At 34.2% G+C, this 22,894-nt stretch overlaps 1 protein-coding gene across 1 annotated transcript in view; it reads right to left on the bottom strand.

Annotated features, from left to right (window-relative positions):
• Window positions 1–22,894, bottom strand: part of LOC101636267 (chromosome unknown open reading frame, human C9orf84) — a 60,180-nt gene that overhangs the window by 18,291 nt on the left and 18,995 nt on the right. Inside the window, exons 9-19 of the mRNA XM_004677432.2 lie at window positions 22,113–22,352; window positions 20,501–20,908; window positions 17,932–18,048; window positions 16,838–17,014; window positions 14,425–14,529; window positions 11,059–11,237; window positions 10,023–10,095; window positions 6,309–6,378; window positions 4,776–4,954; window positions 2,092–2,209; window positions 746–857 (exon numbers count right to left, since the gene is read on the bottom strand). Of these exons, the coding sequence (XP_004677489.1) occupies window positions 746–857; window positions 2,092–2,209; window positions 4,776–4,954; window positions 6,309–6,378; window positions 10,023–10,095; window positions 11,059–11,237; window positions 14,425–14,529; window positions 16,838–17,014; window positions 17,932–18,048; window positions 20,501–20,908; window positions 22,113–22,352 (1,778 nt within the window). The remainder of the gene's footprint in view (window positions 1–745; window positions 858–2,091; window positions 2,210–4,775; window positions 4,955–6,308; window positions 6,379–10,022; window positions 10,096–11,058; window positions 11,238–14,424; window positions 14,530–16,837; window positions 17,015–17,931; window positions 18,049–20,500; window positions 20,909–22,112; window positions 22,353–22,894) is intronic.

Below are 22,894 nucleotides of genomic sequence, written 5' to 3'. Positions count from 1 at the left end.
TATATATATATATGACTGTTGTAAGAATAAAGCTCACTCGCACGAGTCTCCGTTTTTTGCCTTCTTCCTCACGCCGTCACTGGGGCTCTACCCCCTCGCCTTGCTGGTCAAGGCCCCCCACAGTGCAGCAGACCTCTTCTGTCTCACCCACTGCTCCTCTCATCAGTGGATTACAGTAAATCTGCCTGTTCTGCTCCCCACTCTATCTCTGGTGAAGCGTCTCACTGCCCCTCCCAACACCTCTGGCCTACACCCCAGTTCTTGTATGCATAAATAATTTTTTTATTCTCATATAACAGTATTGTTTATCAAATCAAATTTCTTTCTCAGCTTACATCCATACTACTTATATCTTAGAGGAAATCCTCTATTACTAATTATCAATTAATATACTTAAGGAAGCATAGTGGCTGAGATTTGATTTCTAAAGTTTCCAAAAATATAACCATTATATAATGCATTTAAAACAGGTGAATATATAATATTAAGGGTTATATGTTTATATTGTCTTCTAAAACTATATTAAATATTTTAAGTCATCAAAGAAGCTTGATAACAGTCATTTTCCAAAGTGTTGATGTAAGCACAGACGGTCCAATTACAATTTTGGGAAAAAACACTAACAGATGATAGTTAAGCTAACCCTAGACAAGTTAGTAATAAACTACATGGTACATATATATTATATATATAAACATAAAATATATATAATAATTTTTATGTATTTTTTACTCTATAGTTTTACCTGTAAGAGTACGGCAGTGTGTTCATCAATTGTAACCACAACATAACGCTCTGTGCCGCCAAAGAGTTTCAACGACTCACTGCAGCATCTTTCCACTAGTGTGATATTATAGCTGCAAAATATGGTATTTTGGGGTGAAATAATCAAACAGCTGAAAAAATTCTTTTAGAGAAGTTGTACAGTCCTACTACATATTAGTTACTGTTTTTTCTTTAATAAATATCTTCTACATTGTACAGATATTTGAAGCCTGAAACTGATTTGTTTAGCACATATCACATAATAGTTGAGATGTTCGTTGCATTAGGTATTTTGCTAAGTATTACTGCACTTACTACTGTTACAAATATCTTGACCAATTTATTCAAGCTCTTTAATAGTACATGAAGTCAAACAGGGGACTAAACATTCTGCAATTATCAGAATTTTCTTTTTCCTTAAAACTGACATATATCGGGCTCTCCCTGGTGGCACAACGGGTTAAAGCACTGCATTATGAAGCTCTCCAAAGCCACTGCAGCACCAGTTCGATCCCGGGCCTGGGAGCTGACCCACGCAGACCTCTCCTGACCTGCCCACCACTCCTGTCAGCAGTGTACTTTGTCGATCTGCCTGTTCTGTTCCCCACTTTGTCTCTGGTGAATCCTCTCCTCACCCCACCTCTGGCCTGTATCCCAGTTCTGTAAGCATAAATAAATCTTTAAAAAAAAAAACAACTGACATATATCTTAACTATTTTTTAGAAGCTCAGTTTTCTGTGGAGTGCCTCCTAGCCTTAAGATGAAAACAAAGTGTGGAAAATACATAAGCTTTCTAACTAAAGCTACAGCACAATGACCCTTCTAAGACAAATAGCTGAATGTCTAACACTCTGTGACAACATATGCTATCATAAAGTGCTTTGAATTATTTAAAAATGCTGTGTTGACATGATAATCATCTGAAAATTTGAAAATTCATTTAGAACTTCACAGTCCTGTTTCTCTGTAGTATTTAAAATCCTATGAATAAGAATGCTCATTCTCAATATGATCACTGACTCAAAAATATGACCATATAATACAGAGAATAATCAGACTAAAATATTCACACTTGCTCACAACTAAAGACAAGTGACTAAAATATAAACTATTTTTCCCACACAGAAAGATAATATTCAGTAAGTGTGATGGTGTACTACAGGGAGACAAATATTAATTGATATAAACTGGAAAGTTACTCCTATGTGATGTAATTTCAGGCATAACCAAAAAAAAAATAGTGCCATATATAAAGTACATTTAGTCAACTATGATACATACACACAGAGGGATACTTTCACTAATAATTTGACATCAAATACTTACTTGGATTCTAGCAACTGAAGCATTTCTGGACTGTTAAGAAGTCCTTCAGATGCATAAAAGACATATGGAATCTGAATTTCCAAAGGAAAACCACCAAATCTATCTATGAAGGTGTTTCCTAAATAAAAGAAAATTTACAAACATTCTTTTCCCTTACTCTCCAGCAAAATATGACAATAATAGCTTTACAGTCAAGAGAGTAGTATAAAACTAATATTCACTGAAAATCAGAAATTGGAATGAAGGCATAAAGACTGAAATAAAAACATGTTATTTTACTACCTAGAAATAACAATCAACAGAATTTACTAAAATGACTATATACTAAAAACAGGCTTTAGTACATACATCCAGACTTTTTGTATATGTATGATTGCCTATACCAAATATATGTATGTTCACTTAATGAAAATAAAAAATAGGATCATATTCTATTGGAATGTTAGAATATGCTTTATTCAATTACTCAACAATCAAAAAAGATAAACACATGCCTTTTGCAGCAACATGGATGGAGCCGGAAGGGATCATGCTTAGTGACATAAGTGAAATAAGCCAGAAAGAAAAGGAAAAATACCAGATGGTTTCACTCATAGCAGAAGTATAATAAATGATCAGGGGAGAAAATAATAATAATGAACAACTATATACCAGAGACATTTTATGGGGGTTGAATGGGGAATGGGATCAAAAATGGGGGGGGGCAGGAATGGGTAGTGCACTGGACTGTGGGTGATGGCACACAGGTGCTTTGGTGATGGGAAGCCCACAGGGATTACAACTGAGATGGAAAAAGGCACAAATGATGTAAAAATAAGTTATTATATTATTAAAAAATGCTTTATTCACACACATACACCTTTATATGTGAAGTTTGTTGTCCCCCATTGTGCTGATTTACAGCAGCACAATGGGGGAGGAACCTCAATAGATAAATGGACAAAGGATATAAACAGGCAATTTACAAAAGAATGGCTACATAAGATTCACTCACACATGAAAGGATAGCAATAAAGAAACATACATTAGCACAACTATAAAATCTTCTCTGCCTGTAATTCTATCACAGATTTAAAAAAGATTAATAATACCTACTTATAGTAAAGATACAATGGAAAACCTTCTCTCAAATTTTCTGTATAAATATAAATTGGCATAACATTTCTGGAAGGCCACTAAACTAAATATAAATGTGCATACACCTCTGACCCAACAATTCATTTTACCTCTTGGAATTTTTCTTCTTAGAAAAAACATATAAAAACATTTAAGATCTATAAATTACAATTTTTTTTATAGTATAATAGTGGGAAGATGATGCACAAGGAAGTGGTTCAATCAATTAAGTTCACCTATAAGAGAATGGAAAAAGCCCTCTATCAACTAGTAAAGGTGTCATTCTTTCTTGGGTTCATATTTCAATTATTTAACAAATTTAACATTTAATTCTACCATCAAAGATTCTGAAGCAGGGCCCTCTCTGGTGTTGCAACAGATGAAAGCACAGCATTATGAAGCTAGCCATGGCCACTGCAGCACAAGTTTGATCCCTGGACAGGGAGCTGACCCACATTGTGTGGCAACCTCTCCTTAACCACCCACTGCTCCCCTCAGCAGTCTATTTCAGTAGATCTACCTGTTGGGCTCCCCACTGTCTCTGGTAAATCCTCTCACACCCTGCAACTCTGGCCTGTACTCCAGTTCTTATATGCATAAATAAATCTAAAAAAAAAATTCTAAAGCAATAATTATGGTGACTGTATTTTCAGAATTGAGATATCTCAGAATTCTGACTTCCTGCTCATATTTAAGGTGCACAGAAAGTAACCTATACCAATAATGAGAGATGCACTGGGACTAAAATTGTACTGTCTGAGCTTCTCAATTTAATTGGTCTAAGAATAAGAACCTTCTTCTGTTATGTGAACAGAAACCCCAAACTGAAAAACAAAGAAATCAAATGACAGGAAAATGGTTTTAGATTTATTTCTAAATAATAAATATATATATATATATGTATATACTTATATATATATGTTTGTATATACTTATATACATATATATATTTGTATATAATTTTTGTTACATATTAACATTTTTCTACACCAGCCAATATACTGTTACATAACTCCCCCATACTTCAACAATAAATGTTTGCATTGAAGTATCAAATTAAAATTAGACATCATTGTAATCAAATTGTGTTCCATAAAGTTCAGAAGTCAGGGCCTCCCTGGCAGCACAAGGGGTGGTGCAAGGCTTTCTGCAGCCAGTGTGGCCTGACCTCAACCCCCAGCCAGGGAGCTGACCCACATGGCACAGCAGACCTCTCCCCTCTCACCCACTGCTCCTCAGCAGTGTATTTCATATATCTGCCTGTTTTGCGCCTCACTGTCTCTGGTGAATCCTCTCATCCCCCTCACACCCCAGCTCTTGTATGCATAAATAAATCTTTAAAAATAAAGTTTAGAAGGTAATGGAATATAGAGAACTATATAATCAGTAAAGCTTATTTTGCATAGGAAATATGGGGTATGAGATTAAGGTCTTGCACCAGATCACAAAGATAATGATTAGTTGAGAGTTTGAAGTCAAATCTCCTATTGCCATAGATAGAAACAGAAAATAAAAAATTTTCATTCTAATAAAGGTAAAATGGGAGGGATTTTTGTTTATATCCTTACTTTTTAAAACTGTATCTGGAAGAATCACTTTAAAGGCCATGTATGGAATGTTCAGAGTTTCACAGTGTTTAGTCCAGCAGGAGTTTTCTACATAATTGTACTCCACCACAAATGAGAAACTGCTCCAGGGGAAGTCTGCTCCAATGTTCTGATTGTGTACAACTACACAGGAACTTGTACTGAAGACAAAAGAAAGTCATTAAAACGAAATTATGTTTGTGCCATTATTTACTTGGGATGCTAAAAGTTAATTGGTTTTGATGATTCCTTTCTTCTCTATCCTATGTTTACTTATCTTGGAAAGTTCTTACATATTTTATCTTGATTGTTCTCCAACTGTAAGAATCCCTTTTTTATCTTTCTTTATGATGGACATACTTAAAAAAAAAAAAAAAGCACCACACAGAATACAAAAAAACTGTAGATTAATTACATCCCTAAATTCCAGAACTCTAATTCTGTGACCTGACTTTTATCTACAACACACAAAAGACCACAAGAAATCAATCTCCTTTTCTTACAAATGTAAGGTTTTAATCTTTGACAATCTATATAACAGAATTTTATCTGAGAACCTCAAAATGGTTTTCTTCTCTTCAATGGGATTCAAATAATTTAGCAACAGTCAAACAAGATGGACACACACGGTTATCTTTCCCATCTTAAAGTTTCATATAACATAGCACTGACTATTAAAATTCTGCTGCTGCTTTCTATCTAGAGCAATCTAGAAGATAAAAGGTATGTCTGTTTAGCTTTTATGAACTCCTATTTGATTAGCATCTTCTATTTTTATTATTTGAATCTCAAAATAAGAAATGCTTTCCACATATGGCAAAATAAAAATATTGAAACAAGTCAACACTATATTATTACTAATAGTAGGTTTTCATGAGAGAATTTCTAAAGGATGTACTTCAGGAAAGAGTCCCAGAAGAAAGGAAGGAGGTATAGAAACAATCTGAGAAAAAAAACAAGGGTAAGTCCAAAGGAGTTGTTCCTACACTAACAATCTGATAATCTGGGGGTACCGAAACAAGATTGAATTAAATTCCTGGCATTACACAAGGCAATGAGCTGAATTGACATGTTCTATATAAAATACTTTTCAAAAGAGGCTAGAGATATTGGTTAATTTTGGATTTAAAAGTTACTAATTTGGGGGGGAAAGGGTTGAAGTCTCCTGATGGTGCAGGGGTTAAATGTTAGCACTATTACCACAGGCCTGAGTTTGATCCCCAGCCAGGGAGCTGACACACATGGTGCAGCAGACTTCTCCTGTCTCACGTGCTGCTCCCCTCAGCAGTGTATTTCAGTAGATACACATGTTCTGCTCCCCTCTCTGACTCTGTTGAATCCTCTCACCCTACTGCCCCCACACCTCTGGCTTATAGCCCAGTTATTGCATAAATAAATAGTGTTTATAAGTACCGGGTTCAGTTCTTATGAAACTTAAGAGTTAATTCTAGGAAAATTGTGCTTTTCCTGGAACTGGAATGTTTGTTCCTCATAAATGAAGAAGAACATTTTTACCCATTTAAAATGCCTTCGGATTCCAAAACCTCTTTCCTTTCATTTGAGTGTAAAACAGTCAAAGTTATACCTGTTGGAACAAAAAAGCAATAAAAGTATTTTTTACAGTGTTTTGTCATCTGTAGTTTTAGGTGTGTCATATATTTCACTAGCATGCCAATGAACTAGGACATTGGGAACGAGGACATTGCTTAGTATATAATTTACTAGATTATTTTTCTAAATCTAGAGTATCAAAAAATTTGAAACATTGTTAAAATTTTGTTATAACAACAAAAAGAGTCAAAACTTAACTTCAAAATAACTAAATTAAAAACATCAATTCTGGGCCCTCCCAGCAGGGTTGGAGCACAGCACTAAGAAGCTAAAGCCAGGCTCTCTCTGATGGTGCAGAGGGTTAAAGCACAACACTAAGAAACTAAAGCCACTTCAGCATGAGTTCTAACCCCACCTGGGAGGTGACCCACATGGTGCAGCAGACCTCTCCTGACCTGCCTGCTGCTCCCCTCAGCAGTGTACTTTGTTGATCTACCTGTTTTGCTCCCCTCTCTGTCTCTGGTGAATCCTCTCACCACCCCTGTACATCTGGCCTGTACCCCAGTTCTGTATGCATAAATAAACATTTTTTAAAAATCACCAATTCTGTACAGTTAAGTTTATTTTCCAAAAATCATGGTAAATGATTACTCTTTTTCTCTAGCCAAAAATTTAAGTACATATCAAAACAGCAAGAGTTACATTTCAATATGGTAGAAATGCTGGTCCCCACCCCCTTACTGGTTATATAAAAGCAGAAGTCACTTGTTCCTTAGCTTTATTAAAGAACTCTGTACTCACCATAGAGTTTAATTTTGGTTAGACATAATTGACTAATTGGCTAATTATAACTAAAATAAATTCTATGCTCTATTACTGTACATTTGTCAACTGTAAAATTCCTGAAGGCAGTTTATAATGACAGAGTAATGCTTAATAATTTCATAATTGTTTGGCTCGATATAGATTTGGTAATAATAATAAGGAAGACAGTTGTATTTGTTTTATGCATTTTATAAAATTATTCATATTATTTGAAACGTAATCTCCATAAATCTTATATCTTTATAATGGCTATACCCCCAAAACAGATCTCCAGCTTAATGCATTCTTAGGACCCTGTAAAAACAAAGGAAAATGGAAACACATCTTTTACTTTCCAATACTATACAGGGAAAAGCCCTAGCTTATAAAGAACAGTTGCTGAGTAGGCAGAGAGTGAAATCATTTTTCAGTTTGTAGGTTTTCCATTTGTGTTTGTGTCAGTATACCTCGTTGAAATAAAAACAGTAAGAATAGTGATGATACAATGCCACAAGAACTAGAGATGTTTAACATGAAGCCCTAGATAAAAAGCAGTATTTTGTCAAATAATCTTAAGTGGCATCAAAGAAAAGTGACATCAAAGGGGAAGGTTCCCCATTAAGTAGGTTGAAGGAATTTTTACAATGACAGAAATATTTCCCCTAATTCTGTATAAAAGTATTTCCTCAGCCACATAACTTTAGTACTACACTGATAAGCAGATATTTGCAGCAATACTTGTATACATTTGCAGTTTACTCTCTTTTCACCAATTTCAATCTATAATAGATACAGAGGGCGGCATTAATTGACTCTTTTATTCAATAAACTTTTCCTAGGGACTTTGTATATTCCAGACATTTTCATGGTTGCAAATCAGGGTTTTTATTTCCAGAGGTTGACATTTTAATGAGGAAAACAGACAAGAGAATCTGTTATTAGAGCCCATGCTGGCAAGTGGTTTCTTAGAAGCATGCATGTAATGCTAAGAACATAGAGAAAAAGAATCTAAATCTAGGCTTCCTGAACAAATGGTTTAATTTATAAAGGCTGTGTAGGAGTTAGCTTCCTAAGGAAGGGAGATGAACATATTGATTTCTTAAACAGGAGGTTAGAGGAGCAGAAACAGGAAAGAGAATTATAAATAGTTTGGTAGAATAAGAGCAGAGCTATTTTGGTTGATGGCAAAACACGTAGTTTATAAAGGAAAATAAAATAACTAAAGGGTGCCTGAGGTCGAGGGTGGCATTTTACTTTTTAAGACACTGGAGGGCTTCTTAGAGAGTCCTTAGGGAGAAAAACTGGGCTGGGAAATAACTCAAGGGACCAAGACTTGGAGAATGGAGGAAGAGAACAGTATCCAAAGCATGAGTGAAAGACTGGTTATTGAAGGGAGTATATTCATCTCCTCTCTAGAGAAAAGAAGAAAAGGTAAAACAATAGGAGACATGAAGGTATGTTTGTAGATGGTAGGGAAAGAAAACGTTAAGAGGACTCATACCATTAAGAGACATTAGAAGAGGCAGTTTCTTTAAAAAAAACAAAAAAACAAGGGGGTGAGTAGCATAAACATTAGAAGTAGCTAGTAGGAGACTAGGGATAGACACTAAAGACATACAGAAAGCTTATTAAGAGGTGTTAAGAGCTTGTAAAGTTCAGAGAAGAAGGGCTTGTTGTGGTGTCAATGTATATGATTTTTTCCAACAACGCTCAGTAGCTCAGTTATAGGAAAAGAGAGGTTAACTGTCTATAACAGATTCAGAATTGAGGTTTAAATGGAAAGTACAATAGAAGAACAAGACTGATAAAAGTGATGGTCTCATTACCAGGCGTGGAAAGAGGAGGGAAAATGAAGCAAAAAAGGGAATTGGCAGATTACAGATCTCTAAAATCCTGAAGATCATGAAAGAACTAGTGGTAGATATAGACAAAAAACAATGTCAGAGCTTAAACTTCAGAGATAGATAGTTCCACATTATCATAAGGTCAAAGGCACAAAGAATGAATATGATTTTTGGGCATGGAAGCCAATGAAACTCAGGATCAGGGTGTTGAAATGACCTGTTCACATTAAAGATACCTAGGATAATAATAGCAGGGGTGGGAGTGAAAAGAAAACTGTGAGGCAGGTGCACAAGTGTCCATGGATCATGAGGAAGGTTCATGTAGTTTCTAGACAAATGGCAATATGGGGTAGAGAGTGGTACAGTTATGGCACAGCCTCAAAGGGGACAAGAATAATATTTTAGAAAGGATAATGGAAACCAAGACACAGATTTCTATCCCAATGAAGAATAGAGAGACAAAATTATCAACTTCTATACCAGAGGGATACAGGTGTTATCTGAGGAAAAGTTCTATTTCAGCTAAGACAGGTGACAAGGGAAAGAGTTTACAATTAAGCAATGGGTTCCACAGCACAAACTGGGAAGGACTGGCAGTGAAGAGTGACACTGAAGTAAGAGAGATCTAGGTTCAAATCCCGAGTGCCTCACTTACTCCCATGAGGTTTGGTATGTTCATTGTGTTTCTGAACTTTATTTTTAAGATTGAGCAAAGAAAACCTACTGAGAAGAGTTTTGTAAGTAGCCAGTATCATTTAACGAACGTAGGAAATCAATAAAAGGTGTCACTGGACAACACTAATACTATTTTTAATCACAATAATAATATACACACATTATAACATGTTTATATCACACATTTACAGTTCAGATTGATTTGAAAATTGGATAGCACCTATTAATTATATACCTTAAGGCATATATTTTATGGTATACTAATTATGTCTTAATTTAAAAGTTTGGTTAGATCAAAACATTTTTATATATTCAAGCACTATTATCAAATGAAGCATAATTTAAAACTCCCTACCTTCCATTTTGCTAAGGAATTTAATGAGTAGATGTTTTTCATCATCTGAGTTCATTCTTATTATAATCAGCACCTGATCAAAAGTAAGAATTTCATATATAGTCTGAATGATTATTCCTTTTCAAAGTTCTGTTACAGTGACAAAGTAGCATTTTAACTGATTATACACTATGACTACATGAGTACAAAGTTAAAAATTATGTTATAAAAGATGTAAATGCTTAAATTCTAAGGAATACATTCTGGTAAGATCACACATCAGTGAGGAAAATATTTTAGGGTAAGGCATTCTGAGCACTGCTCAAATGTTTCCATATGGATGACTCTATATATGTATGTTGTCTCTGCCTGTATTATTAGTGTTAAATTCAACTCACATAAGTTTGGATTTATGAAAAAAATCAGTAATTTACTGCCATATTTTCCTAATTATAACCACAGTTTTTGGAAGGGTTGGGATAGGGATGGCAAATCAGTACAATTTTAAATTTCTTTATTTTCATGACTTAAGCAAGTTTTCTAAGTAATCATAGAGTTACAGGTAAAGATACAAGTGGGACAAAAAGAAAAAGAAAAAGGGAAAATTGTATGCAGATTTAGTGAAATGATTTGAAATCTTTTTTGTTTGGTAAGATTTTAAAAGGCATTTTCATTTAAATATTCACTAATTCGTGTGACAGGTGCTTTTTTGGTAGAAGTATATGAGATTCTGGTTCAATATCTAGAACTGATTTTTGTAGTTCTATTATTGGATATATATTCATGAACTTGTAAATACCAGCTAAAAAATAATTCACTGGAAACTGCACACAATAAAAATTAAAATATTTAAAAATTTAAGACATGAATACCAATGTAAATCATCCTTTCTCTTTGATTACTTCTGTTTACTAATTTCTATTAACTTAGTAGGAGAAAACTGTCAAAGGGCCAAAATCATGAGTATTGCATAATTTTAAAGTTAAATATAAATTCTTATTACATCCAATTTTTATTTAAAATGAATACTTTTATCTGCTTTATCCTAATACTTAACCTTAATTTGCTGTTCACTTTGCATCCAACTTAGTATCTGACATTTCAATTCTTGTATCTTATAATTGGTTTCAGGCTTTCTTCCCCTAATAAACTGTACAATCTTCAGCTGTCTCCAAATGCCTCCCAAGTAAGAGCCTAAAATGCTTTTGTAGATGTCTTTTGCATTTGACAAATATCCTGTTAAAAACAAAACGGGAGAAAAGCCTATTTTTTGTTTCTTTGAGAAACTCCATGGTAAATACTTTAAACAACAGAGTTTAAAATTCCTCTACCCTTTCACTGATTTTAATCAAAGATGTCAAGTAGTGAAACCTTAAAACTAAGTGAAGCTCAGAAAAAAATGTACCAAATGTCTCTTTTAAGCTACATAACACCAATATGCCTGGATATAATCTACATATTCTCTGAATAAATCTCATCCTTTCTTGCCTTCTGGCTTGCTGAATGTTATTGAATTCTTCCAAAACCCCAGGTGCTATATTTACAAACAAATCTTGTGGAAATGTCACTTCACTGGAGTTTTTTTGGTATTTTATCCAGTGTTTGTATTTAGTGCTGATTATCTATGTATATGACTTAACTTCTAGACTATAAGATCTTCAGATCTATTTTATGATATTTATGCATAAATATTTTTATAGCTGCTAAAACAGAATTGCCTAAATTTTGACTAAGAGCAATTTTTAAACATAAAATCCTAATGAAACCTTGAGTCCTAAGACTCATCCTTGAAGGTTCATATTCAGTGTATCTGTAATATGTCCTTAGATTTCTATTCTAAGTGATTCTGCTGCACAGTGAGTTCTATGAATTACTGAAATAGAACATCTGGCATAGTAATTCACCTAGGTCAGTGTTCAGTAAATAGTTTGGCAATAAATGAAAAAATTACATTAAAAATTTAATACTTATGTTCATGTTATACTCATGGGTGTCATTAATCTTAATTTATATTAGCACAAATAGACTGATGGGCCATTTAGAGATTGATTTATGTTCTTTCTGTCTCCTAATCTCCAAACCTACCACTGATTCTCCACACTGTCACTATATTTAACCTTCAGAAAGAGAAACAAAGCTAAGCCAGTAGCATCTCTGATGCAATGGCTCCCTGTCATCTACAGAATAAGGTCCAAACTCTCTTGTGTAGTTTAAAGGGCTCTCCATGATTTGGCTCTTTCTTACTTCTTCAGGATTAACTCTTAATACCTTCTACCTTGTACTTTTCAGTTTAGTCACATGAACTGTTCACAGCACACTCACTATGTCATTCTCCTGGGTTCTTAATTCTGCCTATCATATTTTTTTTGTAATTTATTTATTTGCTAAATAAACTCCTTATCTTTTCAAGAAATAGCTTAAGGGAAACAGTCTCCATCCTCTGTGCCATTACTACATATCTGTACAATACTACCTACTACACAATCCTATTTCTATTTCTAAATTAAAGTGCAGAAATGATATGCTTTATCTTTAACCTTGAAACTCATCACCTTGGTAGTTTGGGAGAGGAAGCAAATGGGAAGCTGGGAGAAGATACAGAATTCTGGAAGGAATTCTGGAGGAAGTAGCCAGGTACTGGTAGACCTTTCTCTCTGTGTGGGAGAGAGAGAAGGCGATAACAGGACAACTAAAGTTGGTGCTTGATTCAAGAGGTTTGGGAGACTCCACTAAAAATGTACAAGGTAGTTAGATTATTTATAGTAGCTTGGTACCTAGGGCTTAAGAAATCGGTATTCCAAAAAAGATTTTACCCTATAGTACTTTTTAAGGCAACCAAATAATAAAGTCAAAGGTTGATTTGGTAAGTAGATTTCTTTGAGGAGCAAAAACAATTCAGCACAAGTTCAAAAGTTCCCAATGATCTCACTTCATCCTAGGGTAAATTTTAAGATACTTAAAGGTGAATATCCTTCCAATAATCCTCCATAAGTACTTATGTCTCTAATTGAGGATTTTGATAAGCACCAAGCAGCAGTGAGTCACAACTGTACTCGCTCTACAGCTCTGGAAGCTCAGATAGTCAAGACTCTGCTATTCTGCCCTATTATGCTTTAATAATCAGCCTCGCTGTAGATGGGACTGACAATATTTTATAGAAGGAAAATGTATAATGAAGACAGGTTACTAACCAAAAGAGCATGTGACACTGTGCCCTTATACTAGTTCTAGAAAACTGATACTTGTAAAGGGATGGAGGTAAGATAACCTGCTCCAGTGTCAACATCCAAGTGATTTAACTGGGGAGAAGAAAGAAAAAGCACCATGCCTGTCATCTAAAAGTGTCTGTACCTTATTTATGATTCTTGGTTAGATAAGAATAATATAACTGAGACTTAAGCAAATATTATAATACCTCAGGGTATAGGGAGTACAATTGTGACCTCACTGTTGCTCAATATTTATCAAAACCTTGGATTAAAGAAATAATATTTGTCTGGGTCACAGATAAGACAAAACATCTGTGTCATAGGTCAGAGAAAAACTACTTTCACTCTAGTATGAAATAATGCTTTAAAACGGCTCTAGAAACTCTAAATAAAAAAATAGTAATTTCATAAGCTTAGTACTATACAAGTGTAAATAATCCTTCAATATAGGGGTTAAATCAGTAATGCAGTCAGAAGATATTTTGATATTAAAATTTTCTATTATCTTCAAAATAGTGTGATGTTAATTACTCAAATAATCACACCCTAGTTTACATTCACAACTGAAAAAGAAATTAAAGAAGATCTTACTACTTATAATTTAGTAATAGTTCAATGAGGAGCTAAAATATACATGGGAAGTGTCAAATATTACATTAATTAGTACACAATGATGACTATACATTTAAAGTGGTTGAAGTCATTAGGACTAAAATTTATACCTAGGTAGAGAATCCTATACCTAATTTTCTAAGTGGCAATTGTTGATAAAGATAATTCTTTAGTGAATACAAGCAGAATATATATTCCATTTTGTCAAAAATACATGTTTCATGTGGAAGTAAAAGCTTACATACTTCCACATTTTTTCCAGAAAAATAAATTATTTCAGATTAAATAATTCAAAAGGGTTATCTCTGGCAGCGCACTGTGTTAAAGCACAGCACTGTGGGGCTATCAGTCACTGCAGCACGAGTTCTTTCCCCTGCCAGAGTGCTGACCCACGTGGTAGGGCAGACCTCTCCTGGCCTGCCCACTACTTCCCTCAGCTGTGAAGTTCATTCAATCCATCTGTTCTCTCCAATCTCTCTGGTGAATCCTCTCACCCCCCATACCTCTGACCTGTGCCCCAATTGTATATGCATAAATAAATAAATCTTTTAAAAAATAAATAATTTTTAAAAAGTAGAGAAATAAAAATTTCCCCTACCAACCTAATGCTGAGTCCAAGCTACATGTTAAAAGCACATCTCTAATTGTTACCAGAAGGTGTAAGAGAGCAGCATGCTTGAATGTCATTTCTCTTTCATCATCTGTACCTAAGCAAAAGCATATTTAAAAAAACATGGAATATGCATTAGAATTTTAGAATAGGTATCAGAATGCATAACAGTGACAGCTAACCTCTATTATCACATTCTTATGTATCAAGCTGGAGATAGGCTAGTTATTTCATTAAATCTATAACAACAGATTTTTGTGATCCTCACTTTGGTTGAGGAAACAGTCTTAACCAGGCTAAATAATTTTGTGAATAAATGATGGAATAGCATTTAAACCCAGTCAGCTAACCTTAAGAGTTCATGCTTTTGTTGTTTCCAGAAAATATTCAATTATTTCTACTCTTTATAGGCACACAGGGCAATAATTAACAATCATGAAACTGGAAGAAAATAAAACTCATAACCTGCAAACTGCTTAAAATGAAGGATAGTAATATAAAGTAATACCTTGGAACGAAAGTGAATACAAGAAATGCATTCAGGTATACGCCAGCTGTCTAATGTTTACATGTATACAGTTACAGAGCATTTTGAAAATCGTAGGTTGGATTTTACTGTGCCTAAAAGTGAAACCAAGTAGACAGGGTTATAACCCCACTAGTCCAGAAAGGTGGTTCTTTTCTGTTTTCATGTTGGGATTACATGAACATTTACTTGGCCAGAATTCTGCCCCATAATTTGAAAATTGCTGATTTAATCATTGAAGATCAAGGCACAAAAGTAGGAGTGAAAAGTCAAATGGCAATAGGAAAACCAATAGTGGGTAATATATCCCTAAGTCTCTGGAATGACTTCATGTCTATCATGTGGGAATTTACAGGAACAAGTTCATGAATCATGACCTGGAACAGATAATAGGGCAAAGGAACAAGGTTTTCTTCAGTTTAATATTTCTTACAGTGTAGGTCTGCAGCGGATGAATTTGCTGTTTTGTTTTTTTTTTTTTTATGTGTCTGAAATGACTATTACTTCTTTTTGTAACATGTATTTTGCCTATATAGAAAATTTGATGTTTTATTCTTTCAGTGATTTAAAGGTATTATTCTACTGTATTTTTACTTGTATTATTTCAGACAAGAAATCTGATGTCATTTTTATCTTTGTTTCTTATATGTAACATACCTTTTTTCCTTCCGATTGTTTCTATAAATTTCTTCATTATCACTGGTCTTTAGAAATTTGATTATGATGTCACTTATGAGCTTGTTTTGGATGGTTATTCTCATTATGGGTCCTATTTTCAGTCTCTTTTCATGCCTGACAATCTTTAATTAGAATCTAGACATTGTATATTTTACTTTGTTGGATACTAGATATTTATGTATTTGTATAAATCCTCCTGATCTTTATTCTGGGCTGCAATAATGTTTCCTGGAAACATTTGATCATTTGCATCTTGCTCTTATGATCTGTGAGTCAGGTCCACAGTAGTGCTAAATCTAGGGATAATTATTCCTCAGTATTCAGGCAGGACTTCTCTAAGTATTTTAATCAATGCCCCATAAATTATTAGTTTTTCTGGTCTAGTAGGTGGGAATAGACTTTATTTCCTGCACTGGTGAATTCAGAGTTCTATTTCTTCTTACTGCTTTTAGAGGTTTTGTTACCCAACTTCAGGTAGTTTCTACACATACACTCCATACTCTTTGATCAGTATTCTGCTAAACACTTGAGAGAGACCATACAGATTTCCAGGACTGTCTGTGTGAAGCTTATGCTCTCTAATATTCAATACCTTGAACTCTAACTGCCTTGACCTCCCTGGACGCTCAGCTGTTTCTCTAATTCAAACTGTCCACTGGGCTCTGTCAGAATACCTCTTCCTGTGCCGTGTACTGGCAATTCACTGAAAACAGGAAGTTAGGGCAATGGACCAGTCACCTTATGAGCTCAGGAATCTCTATTCTTCATTACCTGAAATCTTGGCTCTTAAAAACTGGTTGTATGTACATAATTGTTGTTCTTATTTCTAATAGGAAGGTAAATCTAATCCTGTACTCCATCTTGGCCAGAAGCAAAAGTCCAGGATTAACTTTAATCTATTTTTTTATATTTCCCCCTACCCTTTCTGGCAGTGGGGGAGGGGGAAATAGGAACAAAGTAGTTCAGATGCTAACAACTATAGGGTTATTTTGGTTTCTGCAACCCAAGAAGTAATGTTAGATGTTATTTAACATTTTGTCCTTAAGCTGATCAGATTTGGTTCATGGGTAAGACATGATGAATTACAGTTGTACTTTTATCTATGACTAGTTTCTGAATCTTTTATGTTTATTTTTTACTGATTTGATAAAACAATACATACATTTATATTTTAAATCATGTGGCTTTTATTTGCACTCACCTTGGTGAATAGCATCACTTATAATTTTTTCTTGTTCTTTCAAGAAGAACCTTGTTTGGTCAAAAATAACAGTGGCAAATTTCCAATTAGCAGCAGGGAGAGTGCAGGAGTACACAAGGTTTTTTAAGATAGGAGTAGCTGCCGCTTCTAGGAGACAAAACGCTTGGCATTGGCTATCTGCAAAAATAAATACATTGAAGGCAGTGTCTTCTATAAGGGTAATGATGTTTTTGTCAAACTGGTAAAACATGATACTTCAAGAAAACCTGAATTTTATTCAAAGACTTTTCTGAGTTAAAAACCATGAAATGATATAAAGTCTTATTATATTTATTCTATAAATTCATAAAAATAACTACTATGCCCATAAAATTAGCATAACTTTATGACTTTCATGCATATTAGAAATGAGTTATTCTGTAACAATTTGTCATGGCAAGTATTAAGCCCCACATAAAGAACATCACTTAATTTTGTCTTTCCCCATAAATATTATCTTACAGTCTTAAATTATAACAATGACATATTGTTTCTAGTTTCCAGTAGACTATCAATACTTAAGAGATTTGCATATCATCTAAAGGTGATAAAGTTGAACCAGAAAATATTTAAGAATTGGTGTCATATTTCCTTGTTGATTTTAATGAGTATGATAGTTGCTTAAGGGTAGCTATTCTTTGGGACTTAAGCAATATTCTTACAGCAGAACAAAAACATTTAATCAGTATGGTAATCAATAATAACTTATTTACATTACCCTGACAGGGGGTAAGAAAACAACCATTCGCAGTTCATTTTTCAGACTAGGCACAAGAGTCCAAGGAATTTCAGTTTATTCTTCTCTGATGAATGTAGGGAATAGTTTAAATGAAGGGAAAAATAACACAGTGGATGAGAGTAGAGCAGTAGGGAGGGTTGGAGGTAATGAAAAGGGCATTCTAGTTTTAGAAATAAGTTAAAAGTAGGAATGGAATGAAGAAATATCTTCCATAAGTGACGAAAACTGCATATAAAATGAAGTATGTTCTAGATACCCAGGAAAGATTTTTTCAGATTTACTTAATTTGAATACATTTCAAAAGCATATAGCATACCGGAAGCTTGAATTTCAATGACATGCTTTTCGGTGCTTTCCTGATTGACTTCCTCCAGTGTTTTATTAATACAAACAATTGGACTTTCTCCTTGAATAGTCAAAGAACATTCTTTATCTTGAAATTCTAATAAAAATCAATTTGCATTGTTTTAGAGAAAATTAATGTTTTCTACTTTAAGCTATCTTCTAACATGATCACAATTGCTGGCATTCTTTAAAACACGCAAATCCTAAATTGAAGAACTATTCTTGTCAAAGGACATAATACTGTGCTGGGCAAGAAGCTAAATGGTAATAATGAAAAATTTCAGCATCAGATTGGTGATTGAAACTCATTCTGACACTAGTCTCAGTTTCCTCATATGTAAAATATGAGATAATATACCTGAGTTGAATATTGTTATAAGGAGAAAACGACAATAGCCTCAAAGTGGAATTGCTTATGCTAAGACGCAAAGTCACCAAGCTAAAATTTAATACTTAATTGACAGTTTGAACTGCTCGCAGGAGTGGAATCTTAACCCAGTCAATCTGGAACTGGTCAGTCCCTATGAGTAACAGTCTGACAGACTCCTGTCATTTCCTAAAGATGATCTTGACAAAAGTAATCAGCTAGGTTAACTTTTTTGTCCTGCCCTTTTCTGCTTGTAGGTTTCATTTTGTATAGCTTCTCAAAGCTCCTTTCTGTCAACTAAATGGGATACTGCCTCATTCAGTGAATAAAGACAACTAAGGTCTTTACTTTCTGCATAATCCGTTCCTACTCTCTAAACCATCCCTGTCTCTATTTTTTTCTTAATTAGGCTAATTGAGTTCACTACTTATCCTTCAGCTCTCACACATTTCCTGTAAAAAGCCCCATTTAACTGCCATTTCTGCTCTTCCAAGCTGGCAATGTGTCCCTCTTTTTTTGTTTCCTCAGCACTCTGTGCACCCTTGTCTCCTGGCACCTACCACACTGTGTTGAAATTATCTATTTACATGTCTGTCCCACCCTATTATATTGTAAGCTTCTCAGGTTAATACCGGTATCATTCCTCTCTAATATGTAATTTAGTGTCTAGTACAGTAATCAAAAAATGTTAGTTTTCTTCCAATAAAAGTACAGTTTTTCTAAGTATAATAGAAGATTTATGGATATGTAACTATTAGATAGCAATGTTATCCAATCATATGGTTATAATAGTTGTAGAAACACATTGCCATCTTGAAACATTTAATATGTAACCTTTAATACATGGTGAAAAATGGACGAAAATGCCTGAAACTAGATTTTGTTATTCTTAAATGATACCTTAACTATAAATAATTAGAATAGCTGTGATTAAGTAATAACTGGAGATTTTGAGGGGGCCTAACAAGTTGCAATTACTTTTTCTTGTCTCTCAATCAACTATAAAATAAGAAGTAAAATATGTGCCAAAATATTATTTTTATTACTATAAAATTTAAATTGGAGAAAACTATTATATTATTTAAAAAAAAATTTTAAGTTGGAGAAAGAGTTGGCCTGAGAGTCAAGTAAGCTTGTTAATAACACCAGAATCAAGCTGTCATCTACTATCCTAGGCTTGCTGGACTGGGACAGGATTACCTTTGGAGGGGAGGCAAGATGGGAAAGATGTGTGATAAACGGAAGTAGAGGGGACTATCTGTTCTCAGTGGGCAGCTCAATCATGAGCTTATGCCCAATTTATTATTTTCAAATTTACAATTCATATAATTCATTCCAACATCCCTGGGGAGGACTTATTAAAGGTCAAAGGGCTTAGGAACATAAGACTACTTGAGATAACATCACAAGTACAGAATTATTCCCAGCTAACTTCAATATTCCTTTCTTTGTTTAGTAAATTTGTGGCTGACTTTTTAAATTTTTGCAAGTAAATATTTTCATCTTCTTTTCTTGCTGCTTCCTCTCATTTTGTGTTGCCAGTACATCTTATCCAAGTCATTATCACCAGAATGAAAAGGATGTCAGTGTTAATTTTGGATCACTTTTCTTTTACTCCCACATTTGAATAGAATTTGAAAATAACAAATATTCTAGAAACTCCTATTTATGTATCACAATTTGTAAGATAATTCTTTATATACTGCTCACTTCTGTGCCAAAGTTTTTCTCTAAGCTATGGTACAAATATTAGAAAGATCTCAGATACAAATAGATTCAGTCCCTAATAACATAAGTTTCTTAGAAAAAGTTTTATAATGAATATATATAAATACAAAGGATGAAACAATTCTGGCATTTTTAAAAACTATTTTGTATTTAACGGAATTCTTTCACTGTTAAATATGCACTAATTAACAAAGTCCTATAATTCTATACAGATCTATAAGAGGTTATCATATATTTTGGAAAAATAAATGCTACTATCATGCTATATTTACATCTACCTATCTATACTTATCTCCACATACAGTGTCATGAACCAATGGCATTTTTCTTGACTTTGAAAAACAATGTAATTCTACTGAGAGAACTTAAAAAAGTGCCTCTACAATAAATACATATGTAGTCCTTCAGGTGTATATATTTACACAAAGATTACTGAATTACCCACCATCTTTTTCACTATTGTCTGTGACTTCATTCTTTGAGGTACATATCTCATATTTATTTCGCAGCATAATAAAGTCATTCAAAGGGTCTAAATCATGCCCCCATTTTTTACCATGTTTAAAGAATGACTTTTCAATGTTTGAAGATAAAGATGATTCAGTCAACAGTACTGTGCTGTCATGTTCAAAGTAATCTTTATTTTCAATTATTCCGCCAACTAGTTCTAGATCATCCTTTGGTCTTTCTTCCTTTGTTGGTGTTTTAATAGTGACACATTCATCAGAAGCACCCATATCTGGTATTTCATTTGCCACAGACGGGCTTTTTTGTGGAAGTGATAAATGATCACTTGTGGACTCCTCATTAATAAGGACAATAGAGGAGGAACAATCTTCATGTTCTAGCAATGCTGAAAACAGAAAATAATAATGTATTATTCTTGAGGATGCCATTAAATCTTTCTCTACCTTTTTTCCCAGCAATCTGACCAAATCTTTTAAACAATTCTACATGGGTAACCACTTAGGTCTTAGGAGAGGCTGACAGGTAGTTGCTTGCTAGAGTCTTTTTATCTATGCTCCTTCCTGTCATATCGATTATCCATTTCTGTCTTTGAAACACCTCTTGCTGATAACAATTCTCACCCCAATTCCTATTTCCTTAGGAATCTATCTTCTTCCCAAACATATACAATAATTTAAAAATTCCACATGTATATTTATAATGAACTGAAAGTAATAAATGTATTAACATATAAAGTGACTTTAAAACAATACAAAATACTTCAAATAGCTATAATTCAGGTAAATATGTTTTATAATGGCATAAATAGCATCCAAAAATAAATTAAAGGCTAGAAACCTGAAAGACATTTTTGTCTTCTTAAAGAATTTAAGAAAAAAATGCGAAGTGAATAAACTTGTTGGCAACAAAGGAAGATGTTCTAGTACAGATCACTAGGTATTAGAAAACACTTAAAATTTAGCTGTAGAACCAAAAAATAACACTGATTTGGCTAGACTGATGTAAACTGAAATTGCCATAGCATTTAACCATGTACAAAAAAAAGCAGTCACTTTAACTGAAAAATCCAAAACTGATTATTAAATATTTTTAGCAGAGAAAAGGATTTTAGGACTACCTAGTGAAATTACTCAGTTAAAAATTTTTTTTTAAGTTTATTTATGCATACAAGTACTGGGGTACAAGGCAGAAGTGCAGGGGTGAGAGGATTCCCCAGAGACACAGTGGGGAACAGAACAGGTGGATTGACCGAAATTCCCTACTGAGGGGAGCAGCTAGAAGACAGGAGAGGTCTGCTGCGTCATTTGGGTCACCTCCCAGGACAGGGATCGAACTTATGCTGCAGTGGCTGCAGATAGCTTTATAGCGCTGCACTTTAACCCCTTGCACCACAAGGGAGGCCCAAATTACTAAGTTTTTTAAGAAAGAAAATGAGGTTTAGTGAACCACAACACTTGTATAGAGCCAAAGTCAACAGTGAATACTGGGATCAAGTTACATTCTTCCAATCACCTGGTGGAAAGTCAGTATCTAACATTTCCTCATGTTGAAAATGTTCACACAAGTGATAGTTACAATTATATACTTACATTCTGATTGGAGCTCTTTTGTAGGCAAAACTATTTCCATTTTAGTATCAGGAGACGATAGATCAAGAGACAAATTTGTGTTCAAGTGTTCTAAAGTTTCTGTCACTATCAGATTTAGTCCTGCTTGTTTGCACCCATCTGTATTTACAGGATTAATTACAAGGCTTTCTTCTTCAATTGAAAATCTCTCTTTCAAATCTGGAACTGAATATTGGCTGTCAGGCTCTTCAGTTCCTGGCACTTTCAAAACAGTAACAAATTCAAACCAGAGAATCAGATTGAAATAATCCAAAAAGGACAAATGATGAAAAACACAATAAACAGAATCCCACTGGAAATCCCTTATAAAGTAAAAATGAAACTTGAAGCTAGATGTAGTATTTTGTCAAGATGTTAATAATTGGAAAGCCTTAAAATATTATAGGAATACAAGTCACATAAATGCTTTATTTCAATCTGTGAAAATATGCAGTTGAAACTGTTTCAATACTTCATGTGCTCACTCTCTCAGGAGCCCTTTACCTTTGCTGATGGACCTGCAATGAGCTGGCCTGGCCCCACCTGACCACTCTTTTATTTCTTACTTCTTACCTCTGGAAGGAGGATGGGAACAGAGTTTATCTTATTCACATTGTTGGTAGAAGTGGTAGTGTGCCAGGTAGGACCCTTGTGCATGACTGCATTTCCTTTCTGAAAAGTTCCTCTCGGGAAAATCACTATGCTTCCCTTCCCAAGGGCAATCTACTAAGGACTTGAGATGGCTGGCCCCAACCCTTTCTGCC

This window comes from Condylura cristata, unplaced genomic scaffold, assembly GCF_000260355.1.
Source record: "Condylura cristata isolate star-nosed mole 26May11 unplaced genomic scaffold, ConCri1.0 scaffold00006, whole genome shotgun sequence".
NCBI lineage: Eukaryota > Metazoa > Chordata > Mammalia > Eulipotyphla > Talpidae > Condylura > Condylura cristata.
The sequence above is the reverse complement of the archived record's forward strand: the minus strand, read 5'-3'. Positions and strand labels throughout refer to the sequence as shown.